The 19,197-nt window shown below is 48.6% G+C and overlaps 1 protein-coding gene across 7 annotated transcripts in view; it reads left to right on the top strand.

Moving 5' to 3' along the window:
* ZNF423 (zinc finger protein 423) overlaps positions 1-19,197 on the top strand; it is a 214,690-nt gene that overhangs the window by 27,950 nt on the left and 167,543 nt on the right. For 6 of the 7 annotated variants that reach the window (XM_083794806.1, XM_083794811.1, XM_083794809.1 and 3 more), the window contains one exon: positions 5,930-5,989. The exons of the other annotated variant lie outside the window; for it this stretch is intronic. In XM_083794806.1, coding sequence (XP_083650932.1) covers positions 5,930-5,989 — 60 coding nt within the window. The remainder of the gene's footprint in view (positions 1-5,929; positions 5,990-19,197) is intronic. 7 annotated transcript variants of the gene reach the window in all.

Here is a 19,197-nt window from a genome sequence, read left to right as displayed (position 1 = left end):
TCAGGTGTGTGGGCCGCGGGAAGGGCAGTGATTAGCCATTATGGATGTCCTGCAGCCTGCCTCCTGTTACAGAGAGGAGGCTTTTATTTCGAGTGATCCTGTTATGTGCTCGCAGTTACATGAAGTTTCGCTGTGGTGGTTGAAGACCCAGGCCTGTTAGCTGCGTGCAGATTTACGGTGCGGGTTGAAGCTAATGGATACTTATCAGGCAGGCTGTATTTGGTGATCGTCCATCATTTGCTCATTAAACAGTGTATCTAAGTGATTCTCATTTCCTCCCTGCCATGTCTGGAAAGGAGGAAACTAGACACATTAGGATGGAATATTAATGTCCTGGAGGATTTAGCCACCCATAATTAGATCTTCTTTGCATAAACCTGCTAGTGCTACCTTATTTTGTTGTTTGTTTTGTTCTCCTTAATCATCTCCACATCTTTTCCTGTTCCTATATTTCTTTGCATTTCTTTCTCAATTTTCCTTTGTAATTCTGTTTCATTTGTCTCATCCTTCTTCCTTTTTTTTTTTTTTATTTTTTCTTTTCCCCTGACCTATTGAGCACAGCAGCCTGGGTTTCCCCACTCCTCCCTCCTTTGCACAAAAAGGCTGACTTTGCCAGCAAAAAACATGTTCCCTGCCAAGCCCTGTAACTGACTTTGGAGAAAAGCAGCTAGAGAACTTGTGCAAATTTAGGCTCTGAACTAGCTAAATAAGCCATGTCAGTAAGCCCTCTTGTCTTATTCCCTGGCCTGCTGGCCCATGAAAGCACAGATGTATAATGCTGCTATTTAACAGGGGAAGAAAATGCTGGCCAGGGGCCACCGATGGCTGACGGGGCTGGGCAGCAGGGAGGGACGAGGGAGCCGCCGGGCTCATCCCCTCTGCAATCTGAGAGTGACAGTGCCAAGGGAAAGGTGCCGGCGAGCTCGTGGCTTTGGGGCTCCTGCAGGGGATGGATTGTGGGCGAGGATGAGCATTGAGGCACCAGCATTTCCCTTCCATCCGTGAGGTGAGGTGGATGCACCAGGACATGATCTCTGGTGTGTGTTCCCCATACCCTGTGAAGCCCCATGACTTGCAAGCCGACCTGCACCTCAAGATGTGCCTGGAAAATACTCGGCTATTTAAAGTGTAACGATGGCTAACATCCTGTGTGCTGCTGCCATGCCAAACAGCTGGAAACTGGTGAATTTGCAGCCCTCCATCCATAAAGTTTTAAGCATCCTCCACTCCCTTGGACTTGACTGGAATTGAAGCTGCTCTGTGTTTCGCAGGATCAGATCCCGGGTGGGTGGATGGGGCTCGGCCTGGTGTGTGGGTTTGGGAGTGTGTGGCTTCGTGTGAAGGCTGGGACAGAGCAGAGGCCGGGTTGGACAGCACTGAGGTGTGCATCTGAAAGGCAGAGAAGAACCCAAAGGTTTGGGAACATCACAGAGATCTTGCTTGCAAATACCCCCAGACAGGTCAGGGAAAATACGTGATCGTTGTGCGAGTGGCTTGGGAGGCGGGCCTGGTGCCGGAGCATTTCTCTAGAGAGAGAGCTGTGAATCTTGACTTGTACGTTGCAGCTAACACATAGCCGTCACTGAGACTTCCCCTAGTTTGTCTGAGAGCGGTCTGTCATAAACAAAATCCCACAAAATCCTCTAAGCATGGCATCTGTGTTCGGCACTTGGGCTCTCTGGTTCAGGGTGCCTGAGCTCGGGCTGTGGGCAATGGCGTGGCCCCATCCAACTGCAACTCCTCACCGCAGCCCCGTGTAGGGATGCCTCCTGGCCAGTCCTCACACAGCCATGGTTCCTGGAGGTTTAGTGAGCATACCAGGGAGTTTTTGTGTTACGAGAAGAATTAAACCGGTCCTCGAAGCCTGTGTAATAGGATAAGGGAGCACGCACATGCCATCTGAATTGCTGAGGGCTGCTGCTCGCTTGTAAAGCTTGATTGCATCTAGAAATCAACATTTGGTTCAGAAGCGTCTTCCTTTGATAAGGTTAACTTCTTTCCTGGGAGTGATAAAGTGTTAAATAAGCACTGTGGCTGCGAATGGAGCGCAGGTAACGGTAGCCCCATAAATAGATGCTCTCGCTCTTGGGGATATGGATGCTGAAGCCTGTCAGAAGTTTCTCTGAGCACAAAGAACCAAAATCTCTGTGCCTGCAGCACTCGTGACCTAGCAATTAAATCAGCATCCTTGGAGAGCATCTGAGACAAGCGGGCAAAAGGCAAATATTTGGGGTGCACAGAAGTGCCATGCTGCGATGTCACCCCTCAGCCATTGCTGTGCTGTCCTTGCCCTGGCTCTTGTGCCCGGGTCCCTCATCTGCTCTGCTCCGGGGGCATGCAGTGGGGCCCCCAGTGCTGGGGAATAATGGGGGCAGAATGGGAAAAAAAAAAACACAAAAGTTGATGGTTTAGATGTAGAAATCCTGTGCTGTGGACATTGATATGAAGGTTTAGTACTTTAGAGCAGTGAAGCTGATAAAATATCTCTGGTTGCTCTGTGAAATCTCAGCTTTCCCTACGAAACCATGCTGGTTCCCTGCCATGTTCCCAGGCTGCAGGATGTGCCGGATGGCAGCGGGGCTCCACTGTGCCCATGTCCTGCTGGGGCCGAGCATCAAGGTGTGGGGTGTGCGCCTGCGTGCCCCCAGGTGAACCAGCACAGCGCTGGGGTCTGGTCCCTGGCTTCATCAACTGTGATCGTCTGGTGTGTCTCAGAAAGCCTATTTTCTTGCTAATGAAATGGGAGTTATTCTACTGTGCTATGTATTGTGAAAGTAATCACGTCGAACACTTTGTACCTCTTTGTGGGCTTTTTTCCCCTGTTACGGCTGCTTAAATAATAGCATCCACAAAGTGAGCGTTAATGCAAACTGGCCACCTGAGTCAAACTAGGTTTCAAGGAGTGACAGCCGAAATATTAAGAAACTGAAGCTTTAACTGAAAAATCAACTGAAGTGAATTACTCTGGCTGATATTATGGGCCAGGGGTGGTTCTGCCTCAGTTCTCCACAGCGAGAGCTGGGAACCCTTCCCAGCCACAGCCACAGGACCTGCTGCCAACCCAGCCTGCCCTCCCGGGGGTCCCCAGGCCCCAGGGAAGCCCCCAGGTGCCTGTCCCTGCAGGCGTGGCTGTGGGACTCCCTGTCCCTGACATGAGCATCTCATAGTTGAGCCTCTGACTGTCCCAGCAAAGCTCTGGCTTCCCCATGAGGCCTGTAATGGCTGGGCACAACAAAGGGCAGGCCGTAGCTGCTGCTGTTTGGCTGTGCAGGCTGATTTTGGGGAGGAAGAAACCTGTTCTGTTCCTCTGATTTCTGTGGCTTCTGCTTGCCGCCATGGCCGAGGTAAAACCACAGTGACACCGGTTCAAGCGGTGACTCACAAATAAAGGTTGACATCCAGATTAAGGTGGCCACAGACAAAACTCTCAGGTCTAGGTTGTGTTCGTGGAGGAAAGGGGAGCGGAGGCCCAGTGGGGCTGAGCACCCTCGCTATGGTCACACCTTGTGCCTGTGACAAGGCCCAACCTCCCAGAGCTTAAGCCCCAGCCTCAGCCACCCTTTCACCCCTTCTCCTTTGTTAAAAACAAATTTCAATGAAAATAAAAGACGGGAACAGTGATGCAAGCAGCGGCCACAGGAAAACTTGCCGGCTCCTTGCCGGGAGGTGTGGCGTGGTCGGCTGCGTGGTGGCTCCACGTAGAGCAGGGAGGAACCTGCACCCCGAACCAGGGCTGCAGCACCACAGAGTGGGTTTAAGTGCCGCCGCCTTCACGTGTGTTCTCTGTCCCCTTTTCAGTAATTAGGGAGCAGAACAAGTTAATGCCAGCAGAGGCAGGCTCAAACCTTTGCAGTCGTGTAAGGGATCCCTAAAATTGCCGTTTTGTCGCGTGCTGGAGCCAGCTGCCCCAAGGCAGCTCCAGACTGGGGCAGTCTGCAGGGCCCAGCCAAAGTGAAAGGTAGCGTGTGGCTGCAACTGCTGATGGCCAGCACTGATCTTGTGTGCTGTGACTTGACTGTGACTGAATTTATTGCCTTCATGTCTTTTCAGTAGACTTTCTTTTCCCCACCCTTCCTTCTAAGAAAATATCAAGAAATACAAAAACCCGGCATAAAACTACTAATAAAGAAACCTGTCCAAACAAACTAGCCAAAAAGCAGTCATGGAAAAAATAAAATTTAAACCTTCCACTTGTCTGAGCAAAGTATCTGAAGTGTTATTTAGGTTGGGGCAAAATCCTCCCAACTTTATGTGGATTTTAATGTTAAAGTGAGATATTTGTATGAGAGTGAAATTGTACTTAGGATACATAATATCCTAAGTACAATTTCGTGAGTACTTATATCCAGAGTTTTTCTGTTAAGAGATGGGTCGAAATGGAAACAAGATGGTGGCTTACAGAGCACAAAATGGCGGGCGAGCCCCTAGGAGAGAGCAGGTGTGATCCAACCTGCTCCGTCCCTGCCAGTGGCTGCAGGACGTTCACAGCTTTTGGGCTTCTGTCCTTCTGGAATTTATCTGCCATGGCCTTTGTGCTAACACAGATTTATTTCTTTTTGGAAAAAGCATAGCTGTCTGAAGTAGGACTTTGAGCAGAAGTGGTGAGTTCTCCCGTAGTTAATAAACCTGCAGCCCACCATGGCCAGCACTGTGCCCTTCTGTGCAATGCGTGCTGCTTGTGTGGGCTGAACAGAAAATCGAAATTTGTCAAAGCACTGCCTGTGTAAGCTATCTCCTCTGTTCCTAATGGCTCATTGATGTCATCGGTGACACCAGCCTCCATAGACAAGTTTAAAGGATGCTGGAATTCCTCAAAGGAAGAGAAAAGATGGAGAAAAAGCATAAAATCAAGAATGTTGTGATGCAAATGTGAATAATCAATGTAAATAATCATTGCAGCAGGTTCCAGGGCTGGGCACACACATCCCACCTGTTCAATAGCACTTGTGCTTCGGGCTTTGCAATATTGCTTTGATTTCAGTTGCAGAATTATGTAGGACTTGTACTCATATCCAGCAGTATTTAGATAAAAGGTGAGAGGTTGTTCAGTGCAAGGAATAAATACTTTTCATCAGGAAATAAAGACCGGTGATTTAAATTCTTTTGGTGCCGTGGTGACAGAGCAGGCAGATGAAGGTGATCAACTTTCATGATTAAAAAGAAGAATTTCTGCAGTTACCACTTTCAAACACACGGTCTGGCAGCAGTGAGGCTGCCACTGACTTCAGGAACAGCAGGATTGAGCTCTCAGCTAGCCTGCCTGTTGTCAGCTGGTCTCTTCGTTATTTGTAAGAATGAAACGAAATTTTATAACTCCTAACAGGCAGGTTATATACACGTCGCTTGTGAGGGCTGAGCACCTGGCTCTGACAGCTTTCACATCATCAAGCCTTAAATGCACTTATTTATGACTGCCATATTACAGAAATCACTTGCACATTATAAGAGTGTTTTTTCTTTCAATTCTGAACACGGAAGAACTATTGTTAATGTGTTAATTATATAAGTCGGGCAATTTTCCCTTCATAGGACAGTTCTTTACTATGGTGTGTTACATGAATCTCAAAAATGACCTCTAAGTTCGCAATGGTAATTTTATGCGTGTAAGTTGTTGTGAATGTACAAACTTTCAAATATGCACCTTTAGCAGCTAGGGGTACTTAAACCTCTGTTAAAATTTCACATAAACTTACAGTTAGCTATCCAGGAAGAAGCTGCAGGCAGAAATCCCATAGTTAGGTTAAAATGTAGGGAAAAATTCTACTAAATTTCCGCCTTATGAATTATTTTATGGAAAGCAGTAAGTTCTCTTTCACTGGTGCAGAAGTCTGGTAGAACACTTAATGTCATAGTGGACCTAGTTTTCTGATGGTTTTGCTTTCCAGTTGGTTTGTTTTAGCAATCACAACGTATTTTTGTTCTTTTTCAGTTGAAGAGGGCGAATCTTCGGATTTTGCTTTGAACTGGGACTCATCAGTGACTCAATCAGGTAAATATTTTAGGTTCTTCTGATTGCAAAAACTGCCAGAAAGCTGCCAGGCTTTTTACAGAAACTGTATTTTGTATGTCACATTCCTGTCTCAAATCCAAGACTACCCACTGCAACACAATTTTTATATCAGTTCCATATGGTCAATAAAATCTATTACATACAGAGACTAATATACTCTTATCCTCTGGAGAGCCATTCCTCCTTCTTGTGGGCACACTGAAGCGGGTTGCGATTTCTCCAGTATAACCGCTTTGAAGTTTTCTGCAATGGGCACTGGTGCACATTCATTCCAATCTAATTATATAAAAGCGGCTTTAATAGGAATTTTAAACTTCAGTCTCAACTGGAATGTGTGTGTTTCTCCTCTCGGAGGAAATTGGAAAGTACTGTTGGAGCTGGAGGATGAAAGTGGTACATTGCTATGGCAGAAAGATTTAACATTTGAACCAGCTTTTGGTCTCTTTGATAGTAAGAGAACTTAAACATGTGTCTGGGACGTGCTCATCTGTATTGCACTGAAAACACGAATAAAGAGAGGCTTGGGGAACGGAGCAGGATAAAACAAGCTTGTATGTAGCTGTGTAATGTGTATTGATAACGCAAATGTATGTGGCAGATCCATTTGTACTTAAAGTTAGGGGTAAGTCACTAGCCACCTCCCAGTCCCTGTGTGCCATGTGTGCTGATGTTTTATTGTCTGTTATGTCTTTAATGGTTATAAGATTCTCAGAATGCTCTTGACTCTCAAGACAATAAATAATGCCACCGCGGTGCCCTCCTCTTGGGACAGGCAAGGGTGTTCTCAGAGAGACTCGGCAGTGGCGCAAAAGCCACTCAGAAACCAAGCAGTAACGCGAGCATCAGCGTTGGTGCTTTCTTCCTGTTCCGCACGGGCCGGCTGGGAGTCACCAGGAGATGGGCTTGCAGGAGGCTTCTTCTACTGGAGGCAGCGTCTGGCTGCTCGGCACAGCATGGGCTGTCTCAGCATGGTGCCTCATGGCGTGGGCACATCCTTCCCCATGCCAGGGCTGCTTTGAGAGATTCTTGTTCTCTCTGTTCTTTGGTGGCCGACCCTGCCACAAGCCCTGGCGGTGCCCTTGGGGCCCCTTTGTGCCTGCGGTGGATGGTGCTGTTGCCGGCCTCAGGGTGTGTTCGGCTCAACACAGGCTGAGGTTCGAAGCAGTAGCATCAGTCACTTCTGTGCAGAGTGGGAGTTAATTTGGGATTTGTGGATGGTAGCGGTGACTGTGCTGTAGGTGACAAAGCCTGTAAGAGGCTTTTCCCGAATTATTTGGGTCTCCTACATTGTTCTTCACATTTACTGCCATAATTATAGCTCTCATTTTACCCTATATCTGACACCTTGAATGTTTTGGAAGTGTGATTTATGGTGGCTTAAAGCAAGTGTGTGCTAACTGGTGGGTTTTCCTTTCAATGCGTTCAGTAGGTACAGGCTTCGGCCTTACATGCGTATAAAGGCACGGTGTGCTATCCTGTAAGTACAGGGCACGGGGCAGAGGCTGCAGACTGGAATAGGACTGAGGAGCGACCTAGAAAAAGCATCGCAAGCCACGGTGTGTAGCGGTGTGCGGTGGAGCCTCGCTCTTGTGTGGTGTGCCTCCCCGGCTACAGCCCGTAACTGAAACCAGCCCCCGGCCCCAGCCTGCGAGACTTTCATTATGCTCTTTTATGATCTTCCTGTTTGCATTAGCTCCAGTAGGGTGATGTTGAACTTCAATAACGGGTGAAAAAACACGCTTCTACTTCTCCTTTCATGCCCCTTCCTTCCCCAGCCCCAAATGACAATCTTGCCTCCCCTGCTTAACCCCCCAGCAGAAAAAAAAAAAATAAACAAAAGGCCAAAAAACAGACTTGTTAACTCCAAAACAGTTGCCAGATGTTTCAAATTAACATACTTCTCTGCCTTCTTCTCCTGCGCGTGTTTGTACATCTCTGTGTGTGTGCAAACGCACACAAAGCGACTTCTGAATAGCCGTGCTGCTGCTCTGCTCGGCTGCTGCTGGCGCTGGGCGAGCCGTGGGGGCGAGCACGGGGCAGCGTGAGGGAGCCGCGGCCAGGTAGTGCCCTTGGTAGCTTCGCTTTTAAGGCCCACGTGTCATTTAGGAGCAGCCCCGGGGAGATGCTTTTGCTGCTCTAGCTTGCTCTGTTCACCAAACCAGTATAAGCTATGCTGGAAGCCTTCTTGGTAAGGCAAGGCTAAATTTGTGGGGCAAAGGAGCTGCTTGCAGAGATGTTCCTCGGGCGCATTATGCCAGGGATCAGGTGCTGTTTGCCATGGCAGGGCACATCAGCCTTGTGCTGGGAGAACCTGCCATGGTGGGATTTAAATACTTCAAATGCAACTAGGAATAGTTTTAGGATTCTTTTCTTTTTGGGCTGGCAACTTAAGGGCTGTATGCACTGACCCAAAGGGTTGGCAGAGTGCGCAAGGAGGCACAGATTGTCCCTTGCCCTGGAAAACACCCGCGGTGCCCACCAGCCCTATTTACAAGCGGCATCCTGCAAGCGCCCTTCCTCTTCCGTTCTCGTCACCGTTTTTCCTTCATGCAGCGGGAAGAAAAGCTCTTCCTTTCCTCTCCCTCCCCGACGACCGAGCTTGCTGGTGCAGAGCCTACCAGTAGCATTCGCTGCCTGCGGCAGGTCCAGCTCCCGTCCCGGCCGAGGGGCGCGGCGGGGTCCCCGCTGTCCCCAGCAGCCCCCCGGCTTAGCCCTGCCCTGCTCGGGGGCTCACTGCTGCCCCAGAGCCAGGAAAACAAAGCTCAGCATCTGCCTGGCTGGGCCCTTGTTTGCAGCGCTGCGTTGCTGTTGCAATACATCACGAGAGCATTATCTTGAGGAGCAGCAAGGGACATTTTAAAGAAGTAAAAAGTCTTACTAAATATATAGAGAATTTAAGGCATTTTAAAGACCTATGGAAGCATTTTACATGGGGGCTGCTGGGGAGTTTCTCATTAGCCTGGCTGTGGGGCCCTGGGGAAGCTCAGCCAAATTGTCTGGGGCACGCAGAGCAGATTCTGCATTCTCTCTGGGATCCCGCAGACCTAAAAGCCTGAATTTTATTTTTTCCTATTCCTGAGATAACTGGATGTATCTCTGTACGAAGCTACGGACTGCGATACCAAGCGAGAAAGGGGCTGGGGAGCAGGGGCGGTGACCTGCAGCAGGCACTGGGGGCAAGTGGCACTGCTGCTCCTGGGTGCGCGAGGGCACCTCGCAGCACAAGCGCCGGGAGGTGGTGAGCGAGCACGCGACACGAGTGTTGTGCTGTCATAATATTCCTGACATCACAAAATGCAAGGACAGGCTGTTACCCCCGTCAGCTCCAGGCCCCCTGTTCCCATCTCACTACTTGCTGCAGTCCCCACATGCGGGGGACGTGTTAGTAAAGCGCAGCGCAGGGAGAAACGTTTTAGGACGCAGGCATTTGATGTTTTGTAAGCAGGAGTTCCCGTATGTACTTGTTTTGTCCAGGGTGCTACTTCAGAGTTCTAGTTGCTTTCTTCAATTTCTTTTAAAGTTTTTTTTTTCTTTTAAGGGAGGGGAGTTAAAGAAAAAAGGGGAAGTAGCAGCTTTTGAGAAATGAACCACAAAAACAATAATTGAAAAAAAAACCAACAGAACAAAACCCCAAGCTGCGGTCACTCCTCTCCCCTCTCTTCCGCTTTGCATGATGTCTCCCAGCTATGTAAATCTCGACTTTCGCCTGGTGCCCCAGCGGAGGAACACCTTTATGCTGCCTGGGGGCCATCGGAGCCCACGTGGGGGTGAGGCAGCCGCTGGTGTCCCTCAGACGTTCTCCCACTGCCCCGGGCACGGCCTGGTGTCCACTGGGGTCACTGGCCTGGTGCTCACTGGGGCCACCGTCCCGGTGGGTCCCGGTCCCTGCTGTGCCCAGGGCTGTCCCCGCTCTCTGCTCCTGCCAAACCCCCTGGTGTGGGCTGGCAGGGGGGTCTAGGCCGGGCAGACACCCTCGGTATGAAATTCTGGAATTCTGCAAAACATCAAGAAGGTCAGTAACAACTTGGCGAGCATTAGAAACCTATTAGCTTGTAGGTACTCTGGAATCGCCTGTCCTGAACACCTTTACAAGCTCAGACATCTTCTAAAAGCTGATCTCATCGGTAAATCAATACTACAGCATTCTGACTGCAGCACGTAAGGGTTTCCAAAGAAATAAACCCTTGAACTGTATTAGCAAAGAACATAACAGACTTTGGTAACTTTGGTATTTTTTTCAATCTACTATGAAATGTTTGATCTTGACTAATGGATTTTCTTATGTTGGTTCTAAAAACAACATCCCTGCCTCCACGTGGACCTGCAGCATGTATCCCGGATAGTGTAGGCTATTAAATATCTGCTGTGCAATCAGCCAAAACCCAAGTAGATGCAAAGTAGAGACGAAGCTGCAGAAGCTGGCAGCCCCCTCCCTCCCTGGGGAAGTTCGAGGTGGTGGCTGTCTTGTGGCCTGCCTGGGGGACATGGTGACATTAGTTCCTTCCCCTTTGTCCTAGTGGGAAGGATGCACGCAGCGACCTGGTGGAGGGGCTGCATCCATTACCCTACGAGCACCCAGCTCCTCTGGAGCTGTGCTAGGGAGGCAGCGCCAAGCCTTCCTGTCACACAGAGACGCCAGGATGTCTGACAACCCACCCAGCTTTGCTCTGCCTCCCTAGAGCCAAGAGAGGCCTCTCAGTTCAGGCTTTCAAGCCTACACTTACCTGCTTACATGCGTTGGTTCCTAAATCTCACTGCTTTTCCATGCTCTTTCCCAAGAAGATGTTGCCTTAAGCCTCTGGCAAATAGCTCTAAGGTTTAAGCGTGTTTATGCCAAGTAGAGCTTTTATTTTCCTTGGTAACATTCGTTTTTAGGATGTGACATTGTATGTCCTTTCAGAACAGGAAAAGTTTTAAATTCTCTTTTAAATAGAATTATTTTTTTAACTTCAGTCTCTTACTTATGATACATATTTATTACGTAGTTTTTGTAGTATTTCCTCAAACAGAAGGTGAAGTGTTGGAAAGTACGTGATGCTCAGCTTGTGTGGTCACGGGAGCTTGGTCAGCATCTAAGACAGACGTAAGATTGTTGGAGCCAACATAATTACTTGCGTTATTTCCTTTTATATTATAAACCCCACCAGATCCCTCTGTCAATTGCAGCTCAGGGCACAGCCCTGCGCCCACAGGTGGGAGCTGCCTGGGAGCGGGTGGTGGGAACAGGGACGGTTGGTGGCAGGAGTGTGGCTCCGCAGTGGTGGCTGCGGTGTCTGGAGCAATGGGGTCCCCACTGCCCCATCTGCATCAGGGGCAGGAGACAGGACCGAAAGCTCCACCAGCAGAGCCCCTGGCTGGTGTGGGAATTGCCACCCCAGGAACCTGCTGGGGCATCTCTAATGGCGTGGGGCTGTAGGTGTTGGTGGCCTGGCTGGGAGGGAGCCTCCTGCAAGGAGGAGCGGTCCTCAGATGTGAACACAGCACGGGTGGCAGTATTTAAATTAGAAGCACACACCTGTGTATTACGGCATTTCCTAGAAAATACTTACTATTAAAAATGTTAATTGGGAAAATTATAACGATAGCACAGAGGAGGAGAATTAATTTCCATGGTAAAAGAGGGGAGGAAAGAAAAGCTTATCTGGAAGGGAGCTACGGAGTGCTTCCCCTGCCCCTCACCCACCCTTTCACTTTGAAAACAAATCTGCCTAAGAAAAGCCGAGCAAGTGTAGTGTACCTTAGTGTGTCGCTAGTGTTGCTGGACTTCCCAGTACTGAAAGCTGGACCCCTGAAGCACTGCAGGTAACATCTGCAGAGTGCTGGATTTCCTCAGCCCTGCTGAGCCGCGCGATGCCGGCAGAGCTGCCCTCGGCACCGCCGTGCTCCGCAGGAGCCCATGGTTGGGGCCGCTTACGGATAGCGGGGTCCTTGGGCTCACCTCTGAGGTCTGTGAGCTGAGCGGGGCCCCCAGGGGCTGGGTGACATTCCCGTGGGCACCCTGGATGGGGTGTCCTGCTTGGGACCGAGGCCCTCCTGGGCTCACTTTCGGGTCCCCGCAGGAGTGACCGTCCCAGGGGGAGGCTGACTGGCTGCAGGGTGCAGCCTGGCACCTTCTTGTCCACTCCTCCTCTTCCTTCCTGGGCTCTCCTCCGCTGACGCTACCTTCTCGTCTCTTGCTGCACAAGCAAAGGGATGTGCTCAGATGAACATTTTCTGTGTTTTTAGATGAAAATTATATCTGTTGTTTACAAAAGCCCTCAGGGGCATAACTAGCAGTAATGGGCTAAAGTAGAGCAAAGGAGATCCTGGGCTGAATATCAAGAAACATTTCCCAGTAGCGAGATCTAATAGGCTCTGGTATTATCTCACATCACTTCAGTCATTTTCAAGCCGGACTGGACAAAGCGCTTGAAAATATACTGGAGGAGCAGCCTGATGTTGCAGAGGGATGGATAAGATCACCTGATAAGTCCTTCTCATTTCTAATTTATCCAGCTCTGCCACACTCTGGATTTACTAATATCCTGCAGATTTGGTGACAGATGCAGACTGAATGCTCTGGCAAATCATGCTTTCTAGAGCTTATTTCAGTAAATCACTTCGATGTAGGATCTCGATGCACTTTACAAATGCTAATTAAGCCTCCCAGCCGAGCAGAAAGCGTTCCTAGTGCCCCAAGCCCATGCGGCCTTGCGTCTGTGTCATGCACCGTGCCGCGGGTCATCCTGCCTGGGCTGCGGCTCTGGGACTTGCTCAGAGCTGCTTCTGCTGGACCAAGGCACCACAGATCCCATCCTGCTTCAGCAGAGGCAAGGGAAGCTGCAGAAGAGGCTGCAATGGGCTTTACCTTTGTGGAGGCAGGCAGCAGAAGGGTTGAAGGAAAGTCTCCTGGTGAACGATCTCTTTGGTTTTTACCGCAGCTCCTGCACTCCTTCAACTAATTCACATGTTGCAGTTGTAACTGGTAGCTCAAAGCTCCCAGCCTGAAAAATGTAAAACAGGTATGACAGAGTATATTACATTGGCCTGTGCTTAAAGGGGGAAAAAATCAGTACAAAAATAATGCCGCAGTGGTGGATCCCCACTAATCATTCTTCTTGAGAATAAAGCAAATTGTGCCAGTCATCAGAATGGGATTTTATAAACAAGGCTGTGAAGGAAGGAAAACACAGGGAATAAACAAACTCTGCTGCTGTTTTCTGAGTAAGGACGTTGGTACAGAACTCTGCAGTGAAGGACTGTGTGAAATTCGTGGTGCTGTGCCCAAATAATCCTCGCTTATTCAGTACAGGAGACTAGAATCGTTTGGGTTGGAAGGGACCTCTAGTGGGTCTTGTTCAACATTGACCTGCTTGGAAATGTTTCAGCAACTGCTACCGCTGTGTTTTGGGTTAAATTGTCTTTAGCTGTTAAGCTTATTACAAAGCTAGAGTATAAGTACGGTTACTGTAGTGTAAGGGTGTGCAGAAAATGGGAAAATAATGTCAAAGACTCATGGTGAAAGAAGAATTTTTAAAGCTAATATATCCTGAAATTTCCCATATTGGAAGATACGTTTGCATTTCTGTCATTTAGTGCCTTTTCAGGACCAGCTACGAGGAATTACGATGTCACTGTCAAAACAAAGTGAGTTAATTTCGTAAGCTGCTATTTGTTTTCTATAAAGTCAGCTGAGAAACCTGCTAAATGGGAGCGCTCGTAATGAGATTTGAGATGCCCGATGGCTCTCACTTGGACACAAGCGACCTTTGCACGGCGCAGTGCAGATGCCCGGATGCATGCAGAGCGCTGTGCACGTGGCAGAGGTGCAGGGCCCGCTGCGCTCTGCCGACCCCTGAATTCATCCTGGCTGCGACCAGGCCCCTGCATGTCTGCCCGTGTCACCAGCCAGGCCTCCTCGCTCCGTTGGATGGTTTTGGCATTCGTTAGGAGAAATTATTAGACAGTTGGAAAATGCTAAGGAGAGAGGAGAAAACCCGCACGCTTTGCTTGGAAGCGCTGTCTGTGCTGCATAGAGCTCTGACAAGATCAAGCCTCTAATTAAATTATCTGGCACGTGGACAATTCTGTTGCGAGATCTGCTGAGCTAATGCGTAGCCCTTAGCTAGTACAGGCTCCGAATCAGGAGCACCAAAGAGATGATTTGCATCAGGCCGCAGCCTGCTTTAAAAATTTCTGGTGAGTTGTGAAGCCCGTGCCGTTAATTGCCAGTTAGCACATTGTAATTGCTGTAATTATTTGTGAGTAAAATGATGTCAAGAACATAACACTGCACCATGCTTAGTGCTTCGCGCATTGGTGACCCACGAAGTCCTGCACTAGGAGCATGGCTGGGTGGTTGCAGAGCGGGACGGCCGCTGGCAGCTGGCTGCCATGGGCAGGCTGTGGCCATTCTGCGCAGCCGCGGAACGGGGCCATGTCCAGCTGCAGCCGCGAGAGCGGCGAGGCACCGAGTGGTGGCCTCGGATGCTGGCCGTGAGCCTGTGATGGCATCGCCGGGCTGGGCGGGAGCCCCCGTGCCGCCCGCCAGCCCCTCTCCTCCACCCCGTGCCGCCAAAGTGGGCCAGAAGCTCCTCCGGGTGGGATTAGAGGGACGTGTAATAGATTAGAGATCAAAAATGTTAATTAAGAACTGGTCTCTTCTAATAAGATGCCTTCAAGGGCACGGCACCAAAAATGAGGAAATATCTCATTTTGGCAACAGTGCTGGGGCTGTAATGAGGCGGGGGTGCAGGGTAAGGGGGCAAGGACCGCAGGCCTCCTGCTAAGGGCTTCTCCTTCAGAAGGAGAAAGTCAATTAGCAATAAAATCGTAAATATAACGGGCAGAACGGTGCTGCTCGAATGCTAACCAGCAGCACATGGATTAGATGTGTGTGTTCAGCTTGATGTTGTCTCGAGGATATACTGGCACTTTGTGGCGGATGAAGGTGGGCAACTCCAGCTTATTGGTATTTAAGCTGCAGTAGGGCAACTTACGCTGAAAATAACTGCTTTTGTCGGAAACTTTGGTACATTTGAAGTGAATCCATGCCATGTGCTTTCCTAACTTAATTGTCAAGATACAGAAAGTGGGCACCTTCACTGCTGGCAGCAAGCTCCTCGGCACGGTATTTGGGAGAAGCACTTACTGCTCTGCAGATGAGTGAAGAGGTGCAGCTTGGAGCTCTCGTGTCCCAGGTTCCTGCAGAGGGGAGAAGTTTGTATTTCACAAATAAAATGATGTGCAAGCATTACTTTTATGTTTAAAACACAAAAGGTGCTTTTGAGGGCTAAGATGCTTATTGCATTATTATAACTGAAGAAAGCACATTTATTTTCTTAATCTTTAGCATCCTAGTTGTGAAGTTGTGACTCTGCTGTTAGATTTCTCCTAGTAAACTCTTCAAAGCTCCAAAAAGGAAACCAAAAAAAAAAACCACCAAAAGACATTTAATAGCACTTACCCTTGTGGTGGGGTGATGGGATTTTGTGTCCCACTTCACCCTGTGCTTCCCCCCCAAACACCTCAGAGCTGAAAGCTGCAGCGGCTCTTCAGCCAGTTATTTGCTAGCACAAAATGGAGGGACCCTGTAGGCAAATTTCTTCCCTCTCAGCTGGGAGCTTTCGTTCGGATAAAGAAAGCCACCGGCACAGCGAGGCTCTCTGCACAGCCTGTGTATGTTTTAGGGCTCTGGCTGTTGTTTGAGCCAAACTAGAGCGAATTTTCCATTTGATAGAAATACCATGGGCAGGCGCTATCAGTCAGCGTGCGTGTGCACAACGAGCTGGGACTCGACTGAAGCAGCTTGGCAGAAAAAAGCGCTCTGACAATGGCCTGAAATTCAGATTTGTTGCTGCGGCCGCGTGTGTTTTATCTTCATCTGGTGCGTGCGTCTCCAGCAGAAGCGTGCGCTTGGAGCGGAGCGGGGCAAGCGGTGGCTCTCCCCACTCCTCGGGTAACTGAGAAGGGGCTGGGAGCCGTGGGGCTGGTGGCGGTGTGACGAGCGCTTAGTGGTGGTGTTCAGCTCGGATCGCGCCTATAGGCAGTTCTCAGTTCCAACGACACCAAATTCCCCTGCCCTGCTTTTGTCAGAAAAGTGAATACAAGTGGGTGTTGCCATTCACAGAAAGAAAAGCGGGGACCAGTTTCATATCCAAAGACTTAAATCAGATCTTTTCGCAGTTCATAAATGTATCGTTTTGATGGGCTGATGAGTTCCATCTTTACTTGATTTCACTTATGGATTTTGTTAAAAGAAACGTGTGACTCAGACCTGAATTAGCCTTCCCCCAAGAAGGGCTACAAGCCTTTTTTGCAGGCCCATCAAGGGGATATTGAGTGTAGCAGCAGAAAGATCATTTCCTTCTTCGCTGTTATGAAGTTCCCTTAAAAGTCCTGAAGTCGTCTCATATAGGGCAATTTTGAAGACATTGTTCTGAACTTTTCCTCTGAGTAATTTTGAAAATTAATATTAAAAAAAACCTGTTGGCAGGCTGTCATTGCTCTTTCAGCAGCAATGGGGAAGACTTGGGTTTTGCGTTGTTGGTTTACTCCAGTGGGTTATATTGTAGAAATATGGTCAGTTTGCAGTACTGCCACTAATATGTACAGAATGTGTGCCATATAGAAACTGAAAAACGGATTTAAACTTTGGTAAGTGGTTCATGTCGGGTTGTTTGTGTTTAGTACACAAGTCCAGATGACCGTTTATTCTGTTAAATGAATGAGAAATGTTCTGTGTAAAAAGCGTTTGGCTCCTCTGTCTTGATCATATTAAACAAAATAAATTTATTGCTAAATTTCCACAGTAGCATCCAGAAAGCATATACAGAATCAGCAGGGTTAAGCAGGTATAACCGAGAGCAGCGTTTGGTCTATAATCTCATGAAAAAAATGTGTTTTTTTTTTTTTTTCTGAAAAAGGTGAATTTTAGGCTGATATCTTTCGCAAGTTAGCCAATAGCTGGGTTGGTAAAACATTTACTGGAAGGATGTTGCAGATATCCACATTTTTTCCTCATTTTTTTTCTTTATATATTGTGTGTTCAGACAGCTGCAGTGTTGGAGACATGAGGAATATCACCTCTGCAAATGCTCTTTGCATCTCTGGGTTTGTGTTTTGACAAGCAAGTACAGATGCTTCTGTATAGCAGAATTAAATTACGTTCCATTTTCCACCCTTACTTCCAAAAAGACATCTAAGCAGATGATATGTGGGGCTTGGCATTTATGGTGTTCTGTGTGTGAAATTGAAATAAGAATTGGTGTTGCAGTTCCTCCAAAATAGTTTATAAAAATTGGTGAATTCTTAAGACTGTTTTATATATCGAGGTTGTAAACCTGTTGTATTTTAAATATCTTTTTGATTTGCAAAGAAAACCACAGATAGACCACAAGTACTCGAAGTGTTGCAGAGCCATCAGTGAACTATTAAATGAGAAAACACATCATAGGAGTTAAGAGATTTTTAGCTTGATAGTGTAATGAAATATTTCGAAAACATAGCTGGTTAATGAAGGTTGTGGCCAGACTGCATAATTGGCCGAGAACGTAGGAAGCAAAGCGCACTAAAAACAGGCTCCTAGCTGTGTTGGCTGTAAATCGGGTGGGAGGATCAATAAAATAAAATAAACAGAAACCCTGTGCCTTAGCTGGGAGGCTTTGGGAGTGGGGCACAGGGCCCCTCGGGGCAGGCTCTGCAGGAGCGCCTGGTGGGTGCTTGGTGTGCGGGGAGGGGGGCAGAACCCAAGGGCGTCGCCTTTCGCTCTAGGAGAAGCAGTTTTGTAGGATGAAGTTCTCACGTCTTCTTTTTTTTTTTTTTCTTAGCTGTCAGCAACTAAAATGCAAATTCAACACCTTCAGGAGCAAAATTGGGGCTGGGCCCATGCGAAGAAATGTCCCTCTTTAAAATGGTTAATTTGTTGTTATTATCGCTTTTTACCTAGTGCAAAGTACAGAGGGAACGGGGCTGCTAAAGAGCATATCAACTAAATTAGGGTTAATTAGAAGTTCTCCCAAATAGCTGGTGCTTCATCAGCAACAGAGCAGCATGTAAATAAATCTAATTTCTCTCCAACTAAACTCTTCACAGCCTTAATTACAACCGCAGCAACCTGCCCTCCCTCCTTCTTCTTAGTGGCAGAGGGTCACGGTTGGCTCTGGCTGCTGAGCGTCACCAGTCCCAGGTGTCCCTCAAGGCCCAGGGGAGGCGGAGGAGCTTGTGGCACCTCCAGAGGAGCCGAGTTCAGGTTGTTAGGAAGGAGCTTGAGAAGCAGAAAGCACCAGTGGGCAAAGATCAGAAAAGTCAGAAGTCAGTCGTCACTGGGGAGGGCACAAGCATGGGGCAGGTCGCAGCTGTGTGTGGGATCCTGGTGCTCAGCCGAGGGCTCGTCCACAGGGATTAGTTCCTCACGTGGCGCCAGGCTCACTAGCCTCTCTGAGGTCCCTTTATTTTCTTTTATTTATAATTTTATCAAAGCCGGTGCGTTCCTTATTACGCGGTGTCACGTTTCAGCCGATCCCAAATTAATAAATGAGCAGCGGCAGAATAGCGTGCAGCACAACTCTAACAGCATGAGCCGCACAGAAGTATATTTCACTTAGCTCAAATTTAAATACTCTACTTTGCTCTATTTAATTACGTGAAATTACTGAATTAATGGCTTTGTCAAGTGAAACATGTAGGACTTCGGAGTTGTGCATTAAGAAAGAAATTGGAAGGGAAACTTGCGGTACACTGAATTTTTGCACGTGAACTCGCGTTAAGCACAAACTGGACTGTCGCTGAGCCCACCTCCCGGCATCCCATGCCGCTCCCAAACCGGGAGGAGAGGAGGAGCAGCAAAGGGCAGGAAACCTCCCGGGCCCTGCTCCTGCCACGGCCTCCTCGCTGGTGGCAGAGGCGCGTGGTTGCGGAGCAGAGGCTGGCCGTGGGGCCCGCAGTGCTTCTTGCCCACTCCAGGGCTTCTCGACTGGCTCGGCCGCCTGTTGGCAGCCTGGCCCCGTGCCACACAGTGCGACTGCACGGGGTGTCTTTTCCGGCTGACATCAAAACCTTATTAAGTAAGTCAATGAATGTGAAAATAGGGAAGCGGAGTTCCTCGCTGCGGTCTGAATGCCAGCATCAGGACACCGCGCCCAGCCCAACGCGGCCGTGCAGATGCACAGGTGTAACGAGGCTCTGGGTAACATTTCCAAAATGTTTCC

This window comes from Anser anser, assembly GCF_964211835.1.
Source record: "Anser anser genome assembly, chromosome: 11".
NCBI lineage: Eukaryota > Metazoa > Chordata > Aves > Anseriformes > Anatidae > Anser > Anser anser.
This window is presented reverse-complemented; position numbering and strand designations above follow the sequence as displayed.